Source organism: Hemitrygon akajei, chromosome 5 (assembly GCF_048418815.1).
Source record: "Hemitrygon akajei chromosome 5, sHemAka1.3, whole genome shotgun sequence".
NCBI lineage: Eukaryota > Metazoa > Chordata > Chondrichthyes > Myliobatiformes > Dasyatidae > Hemitrygon > Hemitrygon akajei.
Genome location: NC_133128.1, coordinates 187,913,746 through 187,941,478, shown reverse-complemented (window position 1 = coordinate 187,941,478; position 27,733 = coordinate 187,913,746). Strand labels below are relative to the sequence as shown.

The window sequence follows — 27,733 nt, the reverse complement described above, 5'->3', positions numbered from 1 at the left end:
CTTTGTGGTGGCGTGTTGGGGAGGAAGCATTAAGAAGAGGGACGCCTCACGTCTTAATAAGCTGGTAAGGAAGGCGGGCTCTGTCGTGGGCAAAGTACTGGAGAGTTTAACATCGGTAGCTGAGCGAAGGGCGCCGAGTAGGCTACGGTCAATTATGGATAACTCTGAACATCCTCTACATAGCACCATCCAGAGACAGAGAAGCAGTTTCAGCGACAGGTTACTATCGATGCAATGCTCCTCAGACAGGATGAAGAGGTCAATACTCCCCAATGCCATTAGGCTTTACAATTCAACCGCCAGGACTTAAGAACTTTTTAAAAGCTATTATTAATGCTTTTTGAGATAGTGATTTAGATGCATATCATATTTTTTACTGAGTTAAGTATTGTATGTAATTAGTTTTGCTACAACAAGTGTATGGGACATTGGAAAAAAAGTTGAATTTCCCCATGGGGATGAATAAAGTATCTATCTATCTATCTATCTATCTATCTATCTATCTATCTATCTATCTATCTATCTATCTATCTATCTATCTATCTATCTATCTATCTATCTATCTATCTATCTATCTATCTATCTATCTATCTATCTATCTATCTATCTATCTATCTATCTATCTATCTATCTATCTATCTATCTATCATCCCAACATTGACTTAAATTAGCACACACAAGATGTTGGAGGAACTAAGCAGGTCAGGCAGCATCTAGAGAAATGAATAAACAGTTGACATTTTGGGCCAAAACCCTTCTTTGGGCCAGGACTGCAAAGGAAGGGGGAAGGTGCCAGACTAAGGAGGTGGAGAGAGGAAGGAGGGCAGCTAGAAGCTGATAGGTGAAGCCGGGTGGGTGGGAAAGATCAAGGGCTGGAGAAGGAGGAATCTGATAGGAGAGGAGAGTGGACCACAGGAAAATCAGATTCCAGTCAATGTGCAATTTCTCTGGGTCCTTGGTTATACCTTGTGGTGAAAGAACGTAATCCAGGTAGGAAGTGACTGGGGTGTGGAACTGACAATTCTCTAACTTGCAGTGGAGTTAGTTTTTGATGAGACACTGAAGGACTGAATGGATGTAACAGACGTAGTTTTTGGGGTCCTTGGAGAAGATGAGGATGTTGGCAAGGTACACAAGCACACACTTGTGTAGCATGTCTCATTGATGAAGGCTTTGAAAATGGCCAGACTGTTAGAAAGTCCGAAAGGCATCAGGAAGTTGGATATCGTGGAGTTTGCCAAGCTTGGCAACTAGCTTGTAGATGTTTCATCAGCAGTTGAGGTGACATCCTCAGTGAGCAGTTGTTAGCATTTCTCTCTGGGAGAACTCCCACTTATATTGCCCCCCCACACCCACCCTCGTTTGCGTTTGCTTGCCTTGGTCCTGGTTGGCCACCCCTTCAGTTGAATTCAATTAGCTTGCATTGCTTTGGCTGTTAGAGGTTCGTAGATGACATCATTTAAATATGTTTGTTTACAGACTTGTCAGAGAGAACCACACTTTTAAAAATTCTTGTGCCTGTTTCGTATTTGCCTGCCCCAGAACCTCCAGAATGTCCCTGTTAAAGTGGTGTCCTTCTCAGTTTTCATGTACCAAGGTCAGTGATGGTAGATCATGTCTCCACACTGCCAGTTTGTGCTCGCATTAATGAATTGAGAGCTTATGTCCTGTCTGTCTGACGTAGTTCTTGTTGCAGTCTCCACAGGTGCTCCTGTACACCACATGTCTTTTGTTGATTGTCTTTAATGGTACCTTGGTTCTTGAGACAAGTTTCCTTAAAGTCGCTGTTGGTTTGTGAGCAATTGAGAGGTTCGTACATTTGAGCTGTCATTTCTGAGATGTTCTTGATGTAGGATAAAATTGTGCATTTCAATGCATGTTGAGTAACGTCTGTGCAACTTTCTCTCCTTAGTAAGGATCTCCTGATGAAATTCCGTGGCTAACTGTTGTTCTGGAGCACTTTTCTTCCCTGGCCCAGCGTGTTAGTACTCTCTCAAAAGGGTGGGAATGCAGCTTTGCTTGTGGCAGGCTGGGTGGTTGCTATGGTAGTTCAATACACAGTCTGTGTGTATACCCTTCCAGTAGACGGATGTCAGTAATGTACCATCTGCCCTTCTCATGACAAGTACATCCAGGAATGCAAGTCGGTTGTTACTTTCTCTTTCCATTGTAAACTTGATGTCGCCCAATATGTTGCCCATTTCGTTTTGTTTGAGTATGACAAAGTATCATTTATGAACCCTACCCAGAGTTTGAGCTTGAGGACTGGAAGTGTTATCCTTTCTAGCCTTTGCATGACAGCCTCGGCAGTGAAGCCGGATATCGGTGATTCCATTGACATTCCTTTGGATGTCACCTCGACTGGTGATGAAACTTCTGCAAGTTAATTGCCAAGCTTGGCGAACACCGCAACATCAAATGCCTCAACCTGAGCTACCAAAATTCACCACCATCCTAAGCATCATGAATTATTCAAAGAGACCAGTGAATCTTACAAAAGCATTCTTCCACTTATCCCTCTGGCGGATACGTACTCCGTAGATCTAGTTTGGGACCTGCAGAGTGCTTTGAATGTTCCATCCATCAAGGAGAGAGGGTAGTGGTCCTTAATGATGATTTTGTTGAATACATGGTGGTTGATGCAGGGATAAAGACCCCCATCTTTCTTTTCGAAAAAGAAGAATCCAGCACTGGCTGCAGCCTAGAATCATCAAATGCTATGCTGTAGTACTTTGGCAATATGGGGATTCAGGGCTTGTGTCTCAGGAGGGGAGAGAGAAAGCAGGTGACTTCAGGGAGGGCTGGTACCTGGGAGGAGGTCGATTGTGCAGTTGTGTGGTCTGTGAGGCATCACTGTGCTGGCTTCCCTTTTACTGAAGTCAACGGCTAAGTTGTGGTCTTCCTGCGGGAGTTTGGTGAGTTTGAAAGTTTCCTCTGTCTCCACAGATTTACAGGATGAAGTTAGCTGAGGTTGCAGGCAGATGGGTCACCAACTCATTAGTGATCTGGATGAGCAAACAAAATGACAGTCATGAGTGGAGAGCCAGGAATAACCCAGGACAAGAGGAACTTAGGGCAAGTCAATAAGGAGGAATTGGACAGACTCGCAATGCTCTCCAATGCTCACTGACACAGGTCATGTGCATGCTCTGACTATCCCAGACCACAAGGGACATCAGTCAGTGGCTGTGATACCAAAGGTGTGGGGGATAGGCTTGGTAGGGAGTCCAAGTTGCACACACAGAATCTGGTCCAGAAAGTTGCCTGCTATGCGGGAATCCACCAAAGCCTGCTGTGTGTGCAGAGCCATCAGGGTGTGGAGAAGGACAGAGACAGTGAGTTGGGCTGTGGTGCTGGAACAAGGGGACCAGGGTCGTTGACCAGACGGAAGGCCTCTCGCCCCTCCTTGGTGGTGCTGTTTCCCGGACGCAGTGGACATTTGATGCGTGGGTGATCAGCTGCTCTGCAGTAGGCGCACAAGTTGTTTCTAAACCAATGCCAAGCTCTTGGTGGATTAAGGAAGCTCTCCTTCCCTGCGTGGGTTCCTGAGGTGTTGGAGGTTCTGCCACCTGAAATGGTTCTGGAAATGAGGCTGGAGATCTGGCTTGATGATGGGGAGGATTGTTTCATAAGACACTCGTCATTTCAGAGGGATAGACTGATTAAGCCTTTGACATCTTTGGGCATCTCCTGTGTAGATGGTTCATCTTTCAAGTGCTCCAAGAGGGCATGGTGGTAGCATCTGTACTCCAACCACACTCCACTGTGAGGACTCTGAATCCTACAGTGTAATTCAGCACTGAGCATGAGCCTTTATGCAGGTGAAGTATCTGATCCGAGACCTCCATCTACTTCCTAGATGGTCAAAAGCCCAGCACATCTCAGTGGTAAAATCTTCATATTGGTTGCACATGGGTGTTTTATTGTCCCAGCTAGTGGTAGCCCAGTTCAATGCTTGTCCAGTCAAGAGAGAAATGATGAATCCAATCTTGGCTCAGTATGTAACAGACAGACATAGCTGGAGCTCGAAGTGTTAGACACTCTGGGACAGGATGTTACGCCATCAGGTTGGGGAGTTCATCAAAGCAACTTGCCTCTGGAGTCCAGGGCACCGAAGGTGAAGAATGACCAGCGTGGGGTTTCTGGAACAAGATGGAGAGTTGGTTGAGAGTGGCAAGTAGATATTCAGTGGTTTGCTGTTGTTTCAGGATCTCATGTTCCTGTTGCCAGTTAACTTACTTTAGTTGAGCATATTTTGCTGGGTCAGTCATTGGCACACTCATCCTTTCATGTAATACAGAAGAGACTTGACCCAAAAGCAGGGCAACAGAGATGATTTAGCACTAAATGAAATTTTAGTAATAAACTGCTAAATCACAAGCCACATGAAACAAGAGAAAACATACTCAACATGACAAGGTAACTGAACGTTAGAAACAGCTGGTTCATATGAGTGAACAAGAATTGTGAATGAGAATTGGGTTCAAATAGGTTGCAGGTGATGATTTGGAAATGAGTGGCAGGTGACTCTTGTTAGCTGGGTGTAGACTGGGAGGTGCCTACCTGTGCTGGCCTGACATAGGATACTCATCCAGAAGATTAAGATGCATGAGATCCATGATGCATTGTTTGTTGAATACAGAACTAGCTTGCCCATTGAAGAAAGAGGGTAGTGGTTGAAGGGACTTATTCTAGCTGGTAATCTGTGATTAGTGGTGTTCTGCAGTGATCTCTGCTGGGACCTGGACCTCTGCTGTTTGTGACGTACTATATATAAATGACCTGGAAAACAATATTGATGGATGGGTTAGTAATTTTGCAGATGATATGAAGGTTATGGATAGCATAGAAGACTGGCAAAGAATACAATGACATTTAGATCAGTTGCAGGTGCAAAGCAACTCGCACAAAATTCTGGACGGACTCAGCAGGTCAGGCCGCAGTCAACGTTTAGGATGGAGACCCTCTTCAGGATTGAGTTACTCCAGAATTTTGTGTGTGGTGAAGTGTTGGACCTTGGTAGGTCAAATGTGAAGAGACAGTACACAGTTAAGGAAAAGGCCATTAACAATATTGATTAACAGAGGGATCTTGGAGTCCAAGTACATAGCTCACTGAAAATGGGTACATTGGTTAATAGGGTGGTTAAGAAAGCTTATGACATGGTTGCTTTTATTAGTTGAGTTCAAAAGTCAGAAAGTTATGCTGCAGAGTTATAAAACTAGTTAGACCACATTTGGAGTATTGTGTACAGCTCTGTTTGCCCCATCATAGGAAGGATGTCAAGGTTTTGGGTGCAGAAAAGGGGCACCAGGATCTTGTCTGGATTAGAGGGCATGTACTTCAACAGGAGATTGGACCACGTTGAGTTGTTTGTTTTCTCTGGGGCGGTGGAAGCTGAGGGGAGGTCTGATAAAGGTTTATATGATTATGAAAGGCATAGCTAGACTAGACAGACAGTATCTTTTTCCAGGGGTTAAAATGTCTATTTACCAGATGGCATGCATTTAAGGTGAGAAGAGATCATTTCAAAGGAGCTGGGAGGGGCTAGATTTTTTCCACAGAGACCGGTGGATGCCTGGAATGCGTTGCTCTGGGGTAGTGGTAGAGGCAAAAACATTATAGACATTTAGATAAGCACATGAATGTGAGGATAATGGAGGTACATGGACATTGTGTAGGCAGAAAAGATTAGTTGAGTTAGCTATTTGATTATAATTTGATAGGTTTGGCACAACATTGTGGACAAAGAGCCTGTTCCTGTGATCTGCTGTGCTATGTTCTATTTGTCAACTTTTTTGGTGTTTCATGTGACTATATACTTTCCATATAACAATTACAGCACGGAAACAGGCCATCTCGGCCCTTCTAGTCCGTGCCGAACGTTTACACTTACCTAGTCCCACTGGCCCGCACTCAGCCCATAACCCTCCATTCCTTTCCTGTCCACATACTTATCCAATTTTGCTTTAAATGACAATACCGAACCTGCCTCTACCACTTCTACTGGAAGCTCATTCCACACAGCTACCACTCTCATTGGCATCTGTTAATTAGTTCCAGGTTGTGATATTAATGTTGAATACTAAGCATGTTCAAGTGACATTTTATTCTTCACTGTTTCTGTTACAATACCTTCATACAAATACCAAAGGCACATGTTAATTATTTCCCCATTTGTTGAATCCCAAAGGAAATTACAGTGTCAGGGTAGCATTACAAGTGCACAGATATACAAATATTAGAAGAGAAGTAAGAAAGAATAAAAATAAGTTACCACAAACACCCTCACAGGTGGGGGTCATCATTTCCCCAGCTATCGGTTATAGAGCCTAATGGCCGAGGGTAAGATTTACCTCATATAGCGCTCTTTGGAGCAACACAGTTGACTTAGTCTATTACCAAAAGTGCTCCTCTGTTCAGCCAAGGTGGCATGCAGAGGGTGAGAAACATTGTCCAGATTGCCAGGACTTTCCGTAGCATTCTTACCACAGCCTCCAGTGTGTCCAGTTTGACTCCCATAACAGAACTAGCCTTTCTAATCAGCGTATTTATCCTGTTGACATCACCCATGTTGATGCCATTGCCCCAGCACACCACCGCATAGAAGATTCTACAGCAGACTGGTAGAACATTTGAAGGAAAGGAGCACAGTCTCCTCAGGAAGTAGAAGAAACTCTGACCCTTCTTATATACAGATTCCGTGTTGGTGCTGCACTCAAGTCTGTCATCCAGGTGTACCCACAGGTACCTGTAGATCCTCACCCCATCCACGTCCTCACCATCAATAGTAACAAGGAGCAGTGCAGGCTTGGTCTTCCCAAAGGTCATCATCTCCTTTGTCTTACTGATGTTGAGCTGTGGATGATTCAGCTTGTACCATTTGACAAAGTCCTCCACTAGGGCCCTGCATTCATCTTCCTGTCCTCCCTTTATACACTCAACTATTGCTGAGACTTCAGAGGATTTCTGCAGATGACATGACACACTGCTATATCGGAAGTCTGAGGTATTCAGGGTAAACAGGAATTGAGCCAATACAGTCTTTTGTGGGACCCCAGTGCTGCTTATAGTCGGCATTCATTTCAGGAGGTCTAGAATACAAGAGCAGCATGTGGTGCTGAGGCTTAATAAGGCATTGGTGAGGCCTCACCTTGAGTATTGTGAACAGTTTTGGGCCCCTCATCTTAGGAAAGATGTGCTAGCATTGGAGAGGGTCCTTAGGAGGTTCACAAGGGTGATTCCAGAATGAAAGGGTTATCATACAAGGAACGTTGGATAACTCTGGGTCTGTACACGCTGGAATTTAGAAAGATGAATGGTGATCTCATTGAAACCTTTTGAATGTTGAAAGGTCTAGTCAGAGTAAATGTGGAAAGGATTTTTCCCATAGTGGGAGAGTCTCGGACAAGAGGGTATAGCCTCAGGATAGAGGGCGCTCTTTCAAAACAGAGATGCAGAGAAATGTCTTTAGCCAAAGGGTGGTGAAACTGTGGAATTTGTTGCCTATTACCATACCTATTACCTACCATTGATAGGTTCTTGATTGGACATGGCATCAAAGGTTACAGGGAGAAGGCCAGGAACTGGGGTTGAGGAGGAGTTAGAGAAAAAGGATCAGCCATGATTGAATGGCAGAGCAGACTCGATGGGCCAGCTGGCTTAATTCTGCTTCTATGTCTTATGGGCTTATGGAAATATTTTGAATGTTGAAAGGCCTAGACAGAGCAGATGTGGAAAAGATGATTCCCATGGTGGGGGAGCCTAGGACAAGAAGGCACAGCCTCAGGATAGAGGGGTGTCCATTTAAAAGAGAGATGCAAAGAAATTTCTTTAGCCAGATGGTGGTGAATTTGGGGAATTTAATACCACAGGCAGCTGTGGAGGCCAGGTAGTTGAGTGTATTTAAGGCAAAGCTTGATTGGTTCTTGATTAGATGTGATATTAAAGGTTACAGGGAGAAGGCTAGGGAGTGAGGCTGAGGAGGGTTTAAAAAAAAGTATCAGCCATGATTGAATGGCGGGGCAAACTCGATATTCACACCATCCAGTCCCAATGCTTTGCTGTGTCTGAGTTTCCCCAGAGCCTTTCTCACCTGCTCAGCCGTGAAGGTGAGACAGTGATGACAGGGGAGTTGGTGGAAGGTGGGGGCTGGAGGAGGTGAAGATCAGGATGATAGCATTTGGTATGTAAAAGTGTGGATGGAAGATGCAGTGCGAGGAAGGGATGTACACAATGGTAGCCAGTGTCTATAAGACCATAAGATATAGGAGTAGAATCAGGCTGTTTGCCCTATCGAGTCTGCTCTGCCATTTCATCATAGAAACATAGAAAACCTACAGCACAATACAGATCCTTCAGCCCACAATGCTGTGCCCAACATATACTTACTTTAGAAATTACCTAAGCTTATCCATAGCCCTCTATTTTTCTAAGCTCTATACACCTATCCAGGAGTCTCTTAAAAGACCCTATCATATCTGCCTCCACTACCGTCGCTGGCAGCCCATCCCACGCACTCACCACTCTCTGCATAAAAAAACTTACCCCTGACATCTCTGTACCTATTCCCCAGCACCTTAAAACTGTGCCCCCTCATGTTAGTCATTTCAGCCCTGGGAAAAAGCCTCTGACTATCCACACAATCAATGCCATCAATCAAGGTGTAGATCTTATACACCTCTATCAGATCACCTCTCATTCTCTGCCACTCCAAGGCGAAAAGGCGGAGTTCACTCAACCTGTCCTCATAAGGCATGCTCCCCAATCCAGGCAACATCCTTGTAAATCTCCTCTGCACCCTTTCTATAGTTTCCACATCCTTCCTGTAGTGAGGTGACCAGAAATGAGCACAGTACTCCAACTGGGGTCTGACCAGGGTCTTATATAGCTGTAACATTACCTCTCGGCTCTTAAACTCAATCTCACGGTTGATGAAGGTTAATGCACCATATGCTTTCTTAACCACAGAGTCAATCTGTGCAGCAGCTTTGAGTGTCCTATGGACTCGGACCCCAAGATTCCGCTGATCCTCCACACTGCCAAGAAAGAGTCTTACCATTAATACTATATTCTGCCATCATATTTCACCTACCAAAATGAACCACCTCACACTTAACTGGGTTGAACTCTAGCTGCCACTTCTCAGCCCAGTTTTGCATCTTATTAATGTCTCGCTGTAACCTCTGACAGCCCTCCACACTATCCACAACACCTCCAACCTTTGTATCATCAGCAAATTTACTAACCCATCCCTCCAGTTCCTCATCCAGCCTTCCATGGGGTACCTTATCAAAAGCCTTGCTGAAATCCATATACACTACAACTTCTGCTCTACCCTCATCAACATGTTTAATCACATTGTCAAAAAATTCAATCAGGCTCGAAAGGCATGACCTGCCTTTGACAAAACCATGCTGAGTATTCCTAATCATGTTACGCCTCACCAAATTTTTGTATATCCTGCCTCTCAAGGTCTTTTCCATCAACTTATCAACCACTGAAATAATACTCACTGGTCTGTAATTTGCTGGGCTATCTCTACTCATTTTTTTGAATAAGGCAACAACATCTGCAACCATTTAATCCTCCGGAACCTCTCCCGTCCCCATTGATGATGCAAAGATCATTGCCAGAGGCTCAGCAATCTTCCAATCTCATTCCTCGCCTCCCACAGTAGCCTGGAGTGCATCTCGTCTGGTCCCGGATACTTATCCAACTTGATGCTTCCCAAAACCTCCAGCACATCCTCTTTCTTAATGTCTATATGCTCAAGCTTTTCAATCCACTGTAAGTCATCCTTACTATCGCCAATATCCTTTTCCATAGTGAATACTGAAGCAAAGTATTCATTAAGTACCTCTGTTGTCTCCTCCTGTTCCATACACACTTTTCCACTGTCACACTTGATTGGCCCTATTCTGTCATGTCTTATCCTCTTGCTCTTCACATACTTTAAGCTCCTTCCTGCTAACCTTATAATCTTCTAGATCTCTATCATTACCTAGTTTTTTTTTTAACCTTTTGTAAGCTTTTCTTCTTGACTAGATTTTCAACAGCCTTTGTACACCATGTTTCCTGTACACTACCATCCCTTGATCCTGTCTCATTGACAGAATGCCACTCGAATATCCCCTGAACGTCTTGCCATATTTCTGCAGTACATTTCCCTGAGAACATCTGTTCCCAGTTTATGTTTCCAAGTTCCTGCCTGATAGCTTCATACTTCGCTTTACTCCAATTAAATGTTTTCCTAACTTGTCTGTTTCTATCCCTCTCCAGTGCTGTGGTAAAGGAGATAGAATTGCGATTACTATCTCCAAAATGTTCTCCCACTGAGCGAACTGACAACTGACCAGATTCATTTCCCAATACCAATTCAAGTACAGCCTCTCCTCTTGTAGGCGTATCCATTTCCCTTTCAGCCCCATTCTCGTGTCTTCTCCCCGTAAACCTTCATGCCCTGACTGATCAAGGATCAATCAACCTCTGCCTTAAATATATCCGATGACATTGCCTCCATAACCACCTGAGGCAATGAATTCCACAGATTCACCACTCTCTGACTAAAGAAATTCCTCCTCATCTCCTCTCTAAATACTCATCCCTCTATTCTGAGGCTGTGTTCTCTGGTTTTAGACTCACCTACCGCAGGAAACATCCTCTCCACATCTACCCCATCAAGGCCTTTCAGCATTCGATAGATCTCCCCCCACCATTCGTTTGGATTCCAGTGAGTATAGGCCCTGAGCCATTAAACACACTTCATATAACAAGCCTTTCAATCCTGGAATCATTTTCGTGAACCTCCTTTGAACCTTCTCCAATGTCAGCACATCTTTTCTTGGATAAGAGGCCTAAAGCTGCTCACAGTTCTCCAGGTGAGGCCCCACCAGTGCCTTATAAGCCTCAGCATTACATCCTTGCTTTTATATTCTAGTCTTCACAAAATAAATTCTAACATTGCATTTGCCTTCCTCACCACCAGCTCAACTTGCAAATTACTGTGCATGAGGGTTCCCATTAACTGAATGAGTTAACTAACCTAGAGATTTTTTTTTCCTGAAACATGCATGTATCAGGAGTAATAGTCTCAGATGTACACCACCCAAATGCATCATATTTTGAACAAAATATTGTGCTAAAAATTCAATTACACTGGCTCTACACTGAACACTTCATGGTTTTGCCCCGCATACTTCAGTCAGGATTTTCATTTACGTACCTTATGCAGAGATTTATGCAGTGATGTTGCATAGATTGCAATCATATGCATAATCTCTGAAGAGCATTGATAATGGCTGGGGATCTTCCGTCTTGTAAAGACACTGCCCAAAAGAAGGCAATGGCAAACCACTTCTGTAGGAAAGTTTGTCAAGTACAATTATGGTCATGGAAAGACCAAGATTGCCCATGTCATACAACATGGCATAGAACGAATGAACTGAGATGGTGAATGCTTTTGGCAGTTTGGTGCCCCAATGACAACTAATTATTTCACACTTGCTCCTCACTGATATTGTCCAAAACAGAAACAAACTGTTTAAAAGGATGCAGGCAGAGAAGCAAGCAGCCCATTTCTCTAACATTAACCTTGGCCTGTTGGTACTCATTTTAAAAGAAAAAACGGAAAACTTTCCAGGACAGAAATAAACAGGTAACAGAATGGAATGGCTAAGAGACTAATGTATTCAGAATGCCCCATGACATGGTCCTAAATGGAAAATTTTATTGACCTAACATATTTGGTCAAATACAGACAGAGAAGTTATTAACTTCCTTCAGAACTTTTCCCATCCTCGATTTTTACTAAGAGAGTTCTCCTCTGCAATCCTAACTGCAGTTTACATACCATGAAAATGCCAACATTGAGCAGGCCCATGAGCCACTGTTAGCAATCAAGAAACAGCCTACCCCGATGCCTTTCAGATCATTGTCCAGGACTTCAATCAGGCTTTTTTGAAGAAATCTCTGCTCACTTATTATCAACAGATCACCTGCAGCTGCAGGGATCCCTACACAATCAACCACTCTATACTACAAGTAGGGATGTTTACTGTTGTAGGCGTTTTGGGAAATCTGATCACTTGGCAGATGTCCTACCTGGTATAGGCAAGGACCAATACACCATGGTTGTCACAGACTTTATCAGAACAGTCATACACAAGTGTTTCCCTACAAAATCATTCAGAGTCTACCCCAGCCAGAAGTGCTGGATGAACCATGTGATTCACAGTCTGCTGAAGGCCCGATCAGTGGCATTTAGGGCTGGAGATCAATTAAAGTACAAGAGGTCCAGGTACAATCTCCAGAAAGCTATCTCTGGACCAAACTTGAGTCACTACAGCTTGACAGTAGTGGCGGGGCTTGAATACTATCACCTCCTACAGAAGGAAATCAAGTGGCATAAGTGACAACAAAGCTTCACCTCCAGATGAGCTCAGTGCCTTTTATGCTCACTTTGACCATCAAAACATGGAGGCCCCTTTATGAATTCCCAAAGCCTCCGATTACCATGGACACGACAAAACCCTTCACTAGAAGTGCTATCTTACCCTCAAGTATTAAATAGTAATCAATTATTACATTCATTGAAGGTTATTGTGTTCAAGTTAGTTGTCTTTACAACAACCGTGATGACATTGGAAGTATATTTCTTTGGTTGTGCAACTTTGGGGAAACATGGCAACCTAACCTGATGCTACATAAGCACTTGTTTAGTCTAACTGCATGCATTTTGTATTTTGATTGTGTTAGAGTCGGCTGGTTCTTCCAATGGGTGTAGTCACAACTTTGGAGCATGTGAGCAACTCTGCCTACCCCGACCCAGTGGAGCATATACTTGTGACTGTACTATGGGCTACCGCAGGAATCCAGACGCAAGGACCTGCTCATCAGTTGAATCATTTGTGATTGTCTCCCAGTTGAATGTTATCCGAGGTTTCAACTTAAATGAGAGCGACCATTCAGAAGCTATGGTACCAGTGGGTGGTTTGGGTAAGAATCCTTTTTCTTTCTATTATAAGCATGAACATCAGAGTATATTCTTACAAAGTAGGAGATAATTTGGTCTTGTGGGATCATACTGGCTCTCATACATTCCTCTCGGTCACAATCCCCCCCTCCCCACTTATTTCCCTATACTATATTAAAACCGAAGCATAATGTCACGTAATAAAGTATATTAATGAATAAAAGTAGCATTTCATTGATAAACACGAGAAAATCTGCCAATGCTGGAAATCCAAAGCAACCCAAACAAAATGCTGGAGGAACTCAGCAGGTCAGACCGCATCTATGGACAAGAGTAAACATCAGGACTGGGCCTGATGAAGGGAGGTGTAAGGTGCTCCTTCCCTCCACTAGCCTGCAGCTCACCCTTGGGCAGATGTAGTGCCTGCTTAGCCCACCTCCCCCCAGTCAGGGTCACATGAAGTCATGGGAGCAGGTGGTGGATGGTTGTATGAGCAGCTGGTGCATATCACAAGCCCTGGTTATGTGACCACTGACACCAAGTAGACAATCTCTGAAGTGCATTGATAATGGCTGGGGTCACCCGTCTTGTAAAGACACTGCCCAGAAGAAGGCAACGGCAAACCACTTTTGTAGAAGAATTTGCCAAGAACAATCATGGTCATGGAAAGACTATGATCACCCATGTCATACGACACGGCAAATAATGAACAAACTTGGTGATAACGACAACAACAAACCAATTCCAAGTCTACATGCCAGAGAAAGAAAACAATTTCTGCAAGTCATGGCAGAAGTTTCAAGTACATTTCATCATTTCTCAGAGGATATGTTGGATTAATGTTGGCACTTAGATAAACTCATTTAGAATTGTTTATGCAGTCCTGATTTGGCCGGCTGGTGGTGCAATGGCATCAGCGCCGGACTCCGAAGCGAAGGCTCCTGAGTTCGAATCCAAGTCGGGCCACCACCGAACACGTTTTCCATCCGTGCCGGGTTGAGCGTCGAACTAGCCACTCGGCCTCATAAAAAATACAAGGGTCGAGTCAGGAACGTTCATATCGTGACCCGGTTAATCATAAAGGAGACCAATCCTGACACCACGTGCCAGAGAAGAATGGCTGTCTGTCTGGTGCGACATGCTAAAATAAATGCAGTCGTGATCTCCAGTGCAAGCTCATGAATCCAGAGCAGCTCCCATTCCGTTTCTTTCTTTCCCCATTTCCCACAACTCCCTCCCCCTGAAACTTCATCATAATGTCTCCTTCCTTTTTTCTCCAACATCATTTACAGTGATGTTCCTACCCTTAACCATCTGATTGCTGAACAGTCCGTGAACACTAACTCATATTCCTTTAAGCTGAAATCTTTCTGTTGTAATTTATCGTATCTGGCCCTTTGCATTGTACAGTTGCCTACAACAACAAATTTCATGTCATTTGTTTGTGGCAATAAATTTGAATCTGACAGTCTGCCAAATCCAGTTTTCCGGTATTATTTATTTAGCGATACAACATGGAATAGGCCTTTCCAGCCCACAGAGCTGCACCACCCAACAACTCACCGATTTAACCCCTAGCCTAATCACACGACAATAGATATTTACAATGCATGCAGTACAGCTTATTTTTTAAACAATAAAGTTCTGTTCTGTTTACGATGACCAATTGACCTTCTAACTGATACGTCTTTGAACTGTGGGAGGAAACCAGAACAGCCAGAGGAAACCCACACACAGACAGAGGAAAATCCTACAGACATTCTCACAGAAGACACTGCAATTAAACTCCAAACTCTGATGCCCTAGGCTGTAAAAACATGCTGCTAATGTTCCCACCCAACTTACTCACTGCCTGTTACACCGCTGGCATTTGGGGCAGCAATGGAGATCCTCCATCAGGGCTTCTTTCGTCACACTCAGATGTAGAGAGATTTTTAATTGCTGTTTCATTTTGTTTTACCAGTCAGGGTTGTTAGCTCTGAGCGGATCCCCTGAACCGGTGGATCACTCTTAGTCTGTCCACTACCATTTAGCATGGACAGCATGGGTGTCCCTTCCAAGAGCCAAAGCATAAAGCCCTGATGCCAGCCTGTTCTCCAGGACATTGAGGCCAGCAAGCTTCCAAACCATGACAAGGTTGTGATCCTCTTGGAAGGTTCCCACCCAAACTTTATTCCGTTATCCAATTCTCAGCTCATGCTAGCAGTTCTGTGATTCGACAAGCTTTCTCTCAGAAAATGCAACTGCAGTTATGGTTAGCGACTGCCAATATATCAATTTGTGGGGATGTGTAGTCCACCAACATAGTTGATATCATTTTGCTCCATGTTTGCAAATTGCTTTTTTAGCTTAAAATCCCGCTGAATTTCCATCAAGAATTTTAATTCATTGATATTGACCATAATATTCTTCAAAATAACTAACAAAATATCCATAATCTCTGGTACTTTCAGATGTTATGTATTCTGTGTATTTAAAAATTAAATAACTATTTATGATTTAAATATATACATCATAGTTCATACCAAAAGGTTTCTTCAATTATTTTAAAGTACAGAATAACCTGTCTTTGTTTCTTGTAGATCGTTTTGCTCTGCATGTGGATGTGCATGTACCTTCAGGATTTATTTACTGGTGTGACTACAGTACGATACCTGAAAAAAATGCTATCCGAAGAATTAAACCCGACGGATCTTCATTCCAAACCATTGTAGCTTCAGGAATTGGTCAGAAAGGTATCAGGGGAATTGCAGTGGACTGGGTGGCAGGTCAGTTTATAACTTCTATGATTACATAAACGTCCAAAATTTCTTTGTTCATAGTTCTAAAAAATGCCTATTCAGGATCAGAACTGAGTGATTAGTTTCATATGAACACTGGTAAAGAAAGCAACACCACACGTAATGAGATTGAGTTCAAAGATCTGTTGTTCTGTGCTAATTGGAACAAAATATAGGTAAGTCATTGATCATGAACAACGAAAAATCCTCAAACATTTTTTAACTGTTATTCCTCTCCGTGCCTTGTGGCATATCAGGTGAAAACCTTGCTGTTTCTTGTCTCCTTTCCACGAAGCTGAGTTGCTATCTCAACACTCAACCCAGCAGTTGGAAAGTATGCAAGGAGCCGGCTGGATAACCCTGAACCACTTGCCTCAAGGTCCAGTGCTGATGTCACAACACCGCTAACTGGCTACAATTTGTTAATATTTCACGTTTAATGGCATGCTAATGTTTGCTCTTAATAGTCTCATGATTCATATATATTTGTAATCAGCATAAACTAATCTTTCACAGATCAGTGAATTCCAGTTAATTGGGACACATTGGGACCAGTATGTTTTGGCCCAATTAAGCAAAAAAAAAGTTCAAAGTATCATTTATTATCAGAGTGCAAACATGTCACCACATACAGCCCTTTTTCTGCAGGCATTCTTAGCAAATTTGGAGGACTGTACTTGTAAGCTGTAAACCTCAGGAACTGTGCAAATGCAGATACAGTATATATATAAATAGCAATAAATAATGAGCACAAAATAACAATATTGTTAGAGTCCTTAAATGAGTGTAGTTATCCCCTTTTGTTCAAGAGTCTGATGGTTGAGTGGTAGTAACTGGTTTTGAATCTGGGGGTGTGAGTCCTGAGGCACCTGTACCTTCTACCTAACGGCAGTAGTGAGAAAAGAGCACAGCTTGGGTGGTGAGGATTTTTTGATGATGGATGCTGCTTTTTTATAGCAACGTTTCATGTAGATGTGTTCGGTGGTTGGGAGGGTTTAACCCGTGATATACTGGGCCAAATCCACTACATTTTGTAGGATTTTCCGCTCAAAGGCATTGATGTTCCTATAGCAGGCTCTAATGCAGCCAGTCAGCACACTTTCCACCACACATCTATAGAACGTTGCCAATAGAAGCAGCCATTGAAGCAGCCTCCCCGATCAGCTGAAGTTTTATTGAAGTAGTTAAAATGGTATAAAATACAAACTACTGATTAACTGAGTAACAATTTATGTATTTAAATGAAATATAGAACAAATTAGAACAGTGCAAATACTGTTCAGTACAGTAGTATAAAACTTGTGCATAAGTTTTGAATAACTATCGACGGAGGAGTTCATCCAATTTACACTGCCATGTTCTTTTGATTAACTGTAAATGGGCAAAATCAGTGCAGATAGTGGACTGCCTTCATGCAACGCTTACGATGATTGCATCCTCCAAATCTTCATCTTCATTTTTAACATTCAAGGTGATAATAGATACCTTCAAAATCTACATTGGTCCTAATTTGTTGAAGTAGTGAAATTGTTTCTTTTCACACCCAGCCGTTTCTGGCATCTCCTGAATGTTTGAAACCACAGTGAGCAAAAGAGTTTTGAATTGTCTTACTGCTTATTTCTCACCAACTATCCTAGACAAAAAAAAGCACTGATTTTTACAGCTGATGTTATTTAAAAAGTGTTTGCTTGAAATACAGTGTAGTGTCTAACAAGTGCACATGACTACTGCTAATTAAAAATTATTCAGTAATAGTCTCCTGTCCCAATTAATTGGCATAGTGTCTCAAATAAAGGGATTCTCAGTTATTTTGCTCTTTAAGAGTTGTCCCAAATAAACAGCTGCCTGATTAACTGATGGCCCAATAAACTGGAATCCACTGTAAGTATTCTTGTTTGCTTAGGTAGTGGCAGTTCTAGAATTGCACAATATAAATTATGCACTTGGAGCACACTTCAGGTTTTTGATTTATGTTCTGCATTGCAAATTTTATAATAAAATAAATTGTTCTAGCACCTTATGTTTTTAGAAACTCTGATCCAAATAAACTGAATATTTCAAAGATGTAACCAAAGTGAAAGTGACAATATAGCAATATTGAACTGGGGAGATGTGATACCACATCTAGCAGAGAGCCTCATAGTTATGGGTTTCATATTTGGTGTAATATAATTATTTACCATGAAATAATTTAAGTGCACTATGTATTTTTTTAATATCTTGAGAAAAGCATTTTATTTCTTCCTTATAAGCACTTCCTGCAGATGCACAACACCTTCCAATATAATTTTCAAAATGAGGCAAAAATATGCATTCATATAGTGCATAATAACCAAAATGATTAATGATGATTATACAAAACAACACATTTGATACTTTTAAACTTAGCCAGAGAGTGGTGAATCTGTGGAATTCGATGCCACAGGCGACTGTGTAGACACTGAGTATATTTAAGGCAGCGGTTGGTAGATTCTTGATTAGTCAGGGCATGAAGGGGCTCTGGGAGAATGAAGGAGAATGGGGCAGAGAGAAAAATGGATCAGCCATGATGAAATGGTGGAGCAGACTCAATGGACCAAATGGCCTAATTCTGCTCCTATGTTTTATGATCTTAAATCACAGCATACAAACTGGACCTGAAACTGACTCAGTACCTGTGTACATTAATTCAAGCCTAATTGTATAAATTATCAAATGATTAACCAAAATATCAAATGATTATTTGTAATATTTGTTTCTTGTTTTCTATGCTACAGGCAATCTGTATTTCACAAATGCCTTCCTATCTGAAACTTACATTGAAATTATTTGCTTGAACAGTACCTTTCGTAGAGTGCTCATTAAAACCCAAGTAGATTGGCCTCGGGACATTGTAGTAAATCCAAAACTCCGATATATCTTCTGGGCTGACTATGGGCAGCATCCCAAAATTGAGCGAGCTTTCCTCGATGGCTCCAACAGGACCATCTTGTTGGATGATGGTATTGTGATGCCGCGAGGCCTGACTGCTGACTACACAAGTAACCACATCTACTGGATTGATGACTCTCTGGACCTGATTGCTAGGATCTCACCCGATGGTGACGAACAGCAAATAATCCGCTACGGTAGCCGCTACCCAACTCCATTTGGAATCACCATCTTTGAAAACAGCATGATTTGGGTGGACCGAAACTTGAAGAAGGTTTTACGTGCAAGCAAAGAACCTGACAATGCCGATCCTCCTTCTGTCATTCGAGACCACCTAAACTTATTAAGGGATGTGGTTATGTTTGATAAAAAGGTTCAACCAGCATCACCCCAAGAAGTTAACAATAATCCCTGTTTGGAGCACAATGGAGGATGTGTCCAATTTTGTTTTGCCTTACCAGGTTTAGAAATGCCAAAATGTGGTTGTGCTCATGGTAAACTGGACGCCGACGGCAAACAGTGCACCATCAGTCTGAATAATTATTTGATCTATGCAACAGAAAGCTCTATTCGTAGTCTGCACCTGGATATCACTGAACACATGTTACCTTTCCCTGTAGTCAGTGTGGGGCACACTGCAATAGCACTTGACTATGATAGCAGTGAGAAAAGAATTTACTTCACACAAAACATTGGTGAAGGGCAAAGCCAAATCAGCTATATCAGTCTCGATGAAAATTCTGCCTCTCCTACGCATGTGGTGACAGGTATGTAAAATAGTTTCTTTATACACAATACCTGACTAAAATTGTAAGGATCTGAAAATTCTCAAACTCTGTTAGATACATGGGTTTTGACCAAAGGAAAAAAGGCTTTAGTGCAAGGGTATTTATTAGATTTTCCCTCGGCTTATTCACCCAATATTATTGATACTCTTTTTCAGGTTAAACCATTTCAAAAAGAACTGATAGCTATCATTTATAATTGGTTATTGAATTTGTGTATGTATTTGTACAATGATATGTTACCTAATGATAAAATTAAAGCTGCATGGGAATTGGAGTTTCGAAAGTCACTTTCAGAAAATCAATGGGATTAAATTTTTCATTTGGTAAATAACTCTTCTACTTGTGCCCATCACTCCTTGATACAGTTCAAGGTAGTGCATCGGGCGCATATGTCAAAGGACAAATTAGCCCTTTTTTAAAAATATTAATCCTATTTGTGATAGATGTAATAATGAGCTGACTAACACATATGTTCTGGTCTTGTATCAAGTTAGATACTTTTTGGAAAGAAGTCTTCAAAACTTAATCAAAGATTTTGAATTTGGATCTATAACCGAATTTACTTAGAGCAATTTTTGGGATCATTCCATCAGAAGCAGGAGATATTTCTGTTTCCGCTCAACGGATGATAGCTTTTACAACTTTATTGGCTAGGAGAGCCATTTTGCTTAAATGGAAGGATTCTAATCCACCTACCATTATTCATTGGCTTACCTCCACTACGTCCTTTTTAAGTTTAGAGAAAATAAGAAGTCGGACATTTGATGCATCCTCTAAATTTGAGGCAACTTGGCCACCTTTTATTCAGTATTTTCATATGCTTTGACGTATGGCCCTTCCAGTCACCTTGTTGAAGTTTTGGATTTGATCAGAAAGTTTTTCCTTGTTTTTATTTTGCTTTCACTCTCAGTTTGAGCTGCCCAGATTTTTTTGTTTTTTTTGTGTTTTGGGTTTTTTTTCTGTACATGTCAATTACAAAAGTTTCTTTATCTTTTTTTTCTTTTTATGGATAAGAGGAGAATCAATTACCTTTCTCTTTATTATATACTATTAGATTAATACTATAATCTTGATAATGTTTATTTTTCCTTTTATTCAAATAGTTATTGATATAGATATTTGTGATAATTCTCCTCTTGTTTATGTACTTTTTTATTTAACTAATAAAAAGATTGATAAAGAAAAAGAAAGTGAAAATAGTGAAAAGAAAACAGCCAATATTTAGCAAAAGATATCTACCAGACAGCACAATAATAGCTTCCTACTTATTCTTGTCCAGTGTAGACTCCTTGGAGCCCCAATCCCTCTCTCTCTAAACAAAGGGCAATGAGCTCCTTTTTATTCAGCACCAGGACATACCATCTTTAATTATCAACAAAGTTAAATTAAAACTACACATGAATTAGAAAATGAAGTCCCCCACAATGTAATTACAATCATATTACAAAATAAACAAAAGTATCCACCTTAAATAGAGCGTACAAATAGCATATATGCATTTACACATCTTCATTCCTAAAGAGATTGAATATTCCGCCACGTGTGGCAGGAAAGCAGCATAAAGCCAACCCCAGAGCATCATCTTGGTTTCGGGCCCATTATGGGAACATATTGGGAAAGGCATTGAAGTGTGTATGCTTACTGCAACAACAGCAGAATGACAAGGCAGTGCTTGTGTGTGAGTGAATGTGCATGTGTAAGGAGCATGTTTACCGAGTGCTCTCTGTCACGTTCTCTCTCATCTGGTCTTCTGTCTTTTTTTCTCTTTCCATTGATGGGTCTGTCTTCTGCATCTGGTCCCATACTCTGGACTGCTTCCTGAAGAATTTCCAGTTCATTTCAACTCAAGGTCAAGTTTAATTGTCATCCAACCATACACATGAATGCCCATGAATACAGCCAAATGAAACAGCATTACTCCGGGGCCAAGATGAAAAACACAGAGCCAACAGTCACACACAGCGCAAAGCGTGTTTAAGATGGCAACCACATGTAAGATATCAGTAAAATACAGCCACACAAAGTAAAGTCCAGACCTTGGGTCCATGAATGAGGCAGAAACCTGCATTCAACCACAATACAGTTTGTCTTTTGTCTCTGGGGGGCAGCTCAACTCCAGCTTTCCAACTTTCTATTTTCTCCTTTCAGTTATCTTTTCTCCAATGACTGAGTGATGATTTTGGTGTTTGTTTTCCAGTTCATGAAGCAGTATAGGCCATTTATCAGCATTCCTGACTGTAAAAATGCAGCATTATCCTACAAGGATAGATCTAAAGTAGATTTAGATCCACTAAATCCAGATCAATCATTTCCAAATTTTAATGTATTGTAAATAATTACATGTAATTATGATTATATAATAATCTAAATGAGCAGACAGCTCAGCAAATCGCTAATTTTATTAGTTTATTGAGGGACTGTGTGAAATAGGCCTTCCCAGCTCTTCAAGCCAAGCTCTTCACACAGAATTCCCCAATTTAACCCTATCCTAATCGTGGGACAATTTGCAATTAACCTATCAACTAGTACGCCTGTGGACTGTGGGAGGAAACCGGAGCACCCAGAGGAAACCCATGCAGTCACGGCAAAAATTTCCAAACTCTTTACAGGCAGTGGTGGAAATTGAACCCCGGGCACCTGTACTGTAAAGTATTGTGCTAACCATTGCGCGACCATGCCACCTTAATTTTGATCATTTGTCTTTGCTCGTTTGGTAATAAAGGATCGAACGTCCTTTTTTCAACTTGAAACTCGGTTATTTGTATCGAGTCAGACAGCGCCAATTCCCTCGCTCAGTCCCTCAGCGGTTTGGTTTGTTTTTCAGGTAACCGCTACATGGAAATCTCAGCACTACCTCTGATTATAATGAGAAATGCCAACAAAGCTGTTAAACTTTGCTAAAATTTTCCCACATAACTGACTCCAGAGTGTTTCACATTGGAGAGGCTGACTTGGTTCCAGTTTTATGTCAAGGATCTTAGAGCAATTTACTCATTTGTAATTATTACCTGCAAAGGACTTGTAAATATTATTTACTTCAGATTTTTCTACAGAGCTTAATGCTTTCCATTCAACTATCAGTTTTATTTCAATTAATATTTTAAAATTTCAATAGGTTTGTACTGTTCAAGTGATTTTTGACATTTTATATGCTTGAAGTGTCCAAGAATATTTAATCTTTGTAAGTTCAGGGTCAAGTGATTTAGTTGACTCTGAAATTTCATTTTTGTGGGAGGGCCTCCTTTGCACCCATCACTGGATCAATTCTTTTAAACTCTCTTTTCCCCTACACTAACTGATGACTCCTCGGATTTGGCGTGCAAAATGTGCTGGCTTCCCCCGCTCACTTTTTTAAACTCCCTCTCTTTGCAATCCAGTTGCTCCCCGGGACTGTAGCATGTAAAATGTGCTGACTGCCCCTGCTCACTTCTTTTAATATCTCTCCCTCTCCCCCTCTCCCTCCCCTTCACCCTCCCCTCTCTCTCCCTCTCCCCCTCCCCTTCACCCTCCCCCCTCTCTCCCTCCCTCCCTCTCTCCCTCTCTCCAGTCTCTCTCTCTCTCTCCCCCCCATCTCTCTCTTTCCCTCCCCCCATCTCCCTCTCTCCCCAATCTGATGTCTCCTTGGGACTGTGGCACACAGAATTTTAGCATAATTTTGAAGTATTCATATCTTGAATTGTATGTTAATGCTAAAGAAAAATGCTTACTTCCAACTGTTTTAAAATATCAGTGGCCATATATTTCAAGCAATTGCATGATATATATGAACTTTATTTCTAAGGGTTGAGTTCTCCTGATGGAATTGCCTTTGACTGGATTAACAGAAGGATTTATTACAGTGACTATCTGAACCAGACAATCAACTCCATAAGTATTAATGGTGGTAATCGCACAATCATTGCCAATGTCCCGAGACCACGAGCTATTGTGCTGGATCCTTGCAGAGGGTAAATTCATCCAGATTCGGATTAAAATTTTTATGTTTCATCACGAGCTATTTTGATATATTTTAATCTTTTGACATACTACAGTACTGTACAAAACCCTTAGGCATATGGGTATAGCTGGGGTGTCAAAGACTTTTACACAGTACTGTAGTAATTTTATGTAATGCACTGTACTGCTGCAAAAAAAACAAATTTCATGACATATGTGAATGATGATAAACCTGATTCGGATATGGGTCTCTATTGTGGACTGAGAGTGGGAAGGGGCAGGGAGAGGGGAACCAGGGTTGGGAAAAGGGGAAGGGATAAGAGAGGGAGCAGGAAGCACCCAAGAGACATTCTGTAATGATCAATAAACCAATTGTTTGGAATCAAGTGACCTTGCCTGGTGTCTCAGGGCTGGGTGAGTCTGCACCCGTGCCACCACCCACCTCCTGGTACTACTTCTCTGCCATGTATCCCACACCCCTCCCACAGGGCTCCACCCTCACCGTTCCCAACATTTTTTGCTCCTGTCAGATTTACAAACTCACTCTCCACTCCACCTTGACAAATACAATACTGTGCAAGCACCCTAGCTCTATACACCTAAGACTTCTGCACAGTATTGTATTTACTGAGGAAGGATATTAAAAGTGATCTCAAATAATTACTAAATATACAATGGGTGTACAGAAATAAAGGGACCAATGGATATGTGAGACAGTGATACTAACCGCCACTCCAATGATTATGTGATGTAACTGGAGCAGATTCCATTTCACATTGGAGATTCAGCTAGCTGATGAATGCAATGTGGCTGGGCCCAGGCCCAGGGAAACTGCTCCTTCGTATTAAGGAGTAGTGTATCCAAGGTACAGCATATTTACAATTGCCTTGATTGCAGTATTCTCCTTGCAGGTATATGTTTTGGACCGATTGGGGAAGCCATCCTAAAATAGAACGTGCAACACTTGGAGGAAACTTTCGGTTGGCAGTTATAAATAGCAGCCTAGTATGGCCAAATGGACTGACGATGGACTACGAAGATCAGAAGCTTTACTGGGCTGATGCTTCTCTGTATGTTTATGTTCATGTCTATCCAGTCTACTGTTTAAGGATCTGTATAAATGTAGAATTTTGTTTAGCATTACTTTTGGTTTTTACATCCTTATTTACAACTATTCATATTGAATCTTAATTCTTTTTAATGCACGTTTAAACAGCATTGAGTTATTACACACCAGCACACGAAGTGCTGGAGGAAATCAGCAGGTCAGGCAGCAGCTAGTGAAATGAATAAACAGTGGAAGTTTTAGGCTGTGACCCTTCATCGGGACTGGAAAGGAATGGGAAAGATGCCAGAATAGAAAGGTGGGGGAAGGGGAAGGAAGATCTGGGTGAGCACATGATCAAAGAGACGGAGGGAGCAGTGAGAGAGGGTTTCACTGAACTCCCATCAAAGAGAAGATTTAAACTTACTCAGCATAGGCAAAACTCGAAGAGACTTGACAGTGGAGCAGCAAATCATAAACAGGAGATTCTGCTGAAGCTGAAAATGCAGAGTAACACACACAAAATGCTGGAGGAACTCAGCAGGTCAGGCAGCGTCCATGGAAATGAATAAACAGTCAATATTTCAGGCCAACATCCTTCTTCAGATACTTACTCACTGCTTTTCCTCCGGGATCTCTGCTGCCCTCTTACTCTTCAACCACATACTCACCTGAAACCCTCTTCAGGGCTGAAAAGGAAGGGGGAAGATGTCAGAATAAAAAGGTGGGGGAAGGGGAAGGAGGATAGCTGGAATTTGAGAGGTGAAGCCAGGCGGGTGGGAAGGGTTAAGGGCTGGAGAAGAAGGAATCTGATTGGAGAGGAGAGTGGAGCACAGGAGAAAGGGAAGCAGGAGGGATACCTGTGTGAGGTGAAAAGTAGGTGAGAAGAAATAAAAGGCCAGGGTATGGAATAGAAGAAGGGAGGGGAGTGAAAAAATATTTACCCGGAAGGTAAAATCGATATTCGTGCCATCAGGTTGGAGACAACACAGATGGAATACAAAGTGTTGCTCATCCACCCTGAGGTTGGCCTCTTCTTGGCACAAGAGAAGGCCATGGACTGATACATCGGAACTATTATATCTAGTTTTACATCTAGTCTTAAAGTTGACTAAGATACAGTATTAGAAACTTTTGGTAATCTGCTCCAATGGACTGTTTTCACTACAAACCACAGAAGAGTACTGTTCAGAACATCAGTGTCAAAAATTCCACTTCACCTTCCTCGTCTCTCATTACGATCAATTTACATCAGTCAAGTATGCCACACATGATTGACAGTTCCTTTGTCTGTTCATTATATGCTGTGTTGTATGACGTGAGCAATCATGGTCTTTCCATGACCATGATTTTTTATGACATTTTTCTACAGAAGTGGTTTGCCATTACTTTCTGAGCCGTACCTTTACAAGACGGGCGACCCCAGCCATTATCAGTTCTCTTCAGAGATTGTCTGCCTGGTGTCATTGGGGACTTAAGCAGGACATACACCAGCTGCTCATACGACCATTCACCTCCTGCTTCCATGGCTTCATATGACCCTGATCGGGGGGCTAAGCAGGTGCTCCACCTTGCCCAAGGGTGACCTGCAGGCTAACGGATGGAAGGAGCCCCTTAAACCTCCTTTAGTAGAGATATATCTCCACCCACATTGATAGTAACTTGAGGGAAAACAGATTCTAATACAGTCCCTGTGCTCTTAAAAATGATAAAGATGTGCTAGTCTGTTGCTCCTGGCAAAAAATGGTAAATTTGTTTATTATTGTGACATGTACAGTGACAATATGGATCATTTTATCACAGCAGTGCACGGAGCTGGTACAAGGGAAAACAATAACAGAATGCAGAATAATGTGTTACAGATTAGAGGAAGTGCAGCACAGGTAGACAATAAGATGTCATGGTTGCAACAAGGTAGATTGTGAGGACAAAAGTCTATCTTACTGTACTGGGTGACCATTCCATTCATTAATCTCATGGGATCAAGCTGTCCTTGAGCCAAGCCTGGGGGTGATTTCCATAAGACATAGAAGCAGAATTAGGCCATTTGTCCCATTGAGTCTGCTCCATCATTCCATCATAGCTGATCCATTTCCTTCTCAGCCCCAATCTCCTGCCTTCTCCCCATAACCCTTCATGCTCTGACCAATCAAGTGTTAAATATGTGTAAAGGATTAACCTCCACAGCCTCCTGTGGCAGTGAATTCCACAAATTCACCTCTTTCTAGCTGTAGAAATTACTCCTTATCTCAGACCTCTCAGGCTTTTAGATCTTCTGTCTGAAGGGATGAGGCGAAGAAAGGGTGTGAGTCATTGATTATGCTGGCTGTTTTACTGAGGCTATGAGAAGTGTAGAAAGAATCTGTGGAGGGGAGGCAGGTTTCTGTGATCTGCTGAGCTGTGTTCGCAACTCTTGGTAGTTTCTTGTGGTCTCAGGTAGAACAATTGCCATTTCCTGATGAATCCAGATAGAACACTTTCAATGGTGTATTCATTAGAAATCAATAAGGGTGAAAGGGGGCAAGCCGGATTTGGTTAGCCCATTGAGACAGAAGAGGTGCTGCTACACTTTCTTAACCCTGGCTTCTGCAAGGTTGGGTCATGACATGCTCTCAGTGATGTTTGCTCTCAACCCTCTCAAACTTAGTGCAGTTGATGTAAACAGGACCTTGTGCACTGCCCCCCCCCCTTCCTGAAGTTAATAACCAGCTCTTTCATCGTGCTTTCTGGTAAGATAATCGCGGCTAATTCTACGAGGTCAACCAAATTACTGTCTATTTTAAACGTTTTTTATGATCACAAGACCCTGTTTGATAAAAATCTTATGATCATAAAGAACATGAAGAATTTGAAGTACTGCAGGTCTATGCCATTAGTGAGTTGCCCGTTGGCATGGAAATTGAAGGAGCTGGGCAGTGCGGGTCGTGCTGCTGCCTGCATCAGATGAGACAATGCGTGAAATGGGTGTGTAGTCTAGCAAAGAGTGATCATCTTAGTCACTTTCCTGGTGATCACAAGACCCTATTGGACATTGTTAATGTGGAATATGCAAGTCCGATTCATTGATTTATTTGCGGACGGCAGGGGAGTTGGGTGGCGTCAGTTGTGATGAGGACTAGGCCTCAAGCCATGTACCAATGTACACATGTACACAAACCAGGTGCCGATGGTTTTCAGCTGCCCAGGAGAGAGATGTCAGAGTCAGTGCACTCCACCAGAGCCAGTGTGACGTGGTGTCCAAGCTGGAGTCATTGCTGCCCCCTAGTGTTTGCTGAGCTAAAGACAAGCCGTATTGTGCCCG

At 42.1% G+C, this 27,733-nt stretch overlaps 1 protein-coding gene across 1 annotated transcript in view; it reads left to right on the top strand.

The window, feature by feature from the left end:
* lrp2a (low density lipoprotein receptor-related protein 2a) overlaps positions 1-27,733 on the top strand; it is a 396,886-nt gene that overhangs the window by 181,882 nt on the left and 187,271 nt on the right. Inside the window, exons 35-39 of the mRNA XM_073047514.1 lie at positions 12,757-12,996; positions 15,556-15,741; positions 18,510-19,430; positions 23,233-23,398; positions 24,299-24,457. Coding sequence (XP_072903615.1) covers positions 12,757-12,996; positions 15,556-15,741; positions 18,510-19,430; positions 23,233-23,398; positions 24,299-24,457 — 1,672 coding nt within the window. The remainder of the gene's footprint in view (positions 1-12,756; positions 12,997-15,555; positions 15,742-18,509; positions 19,431-23,232; positions 23,399-24,298; positions 24,458-27,733) is intronic.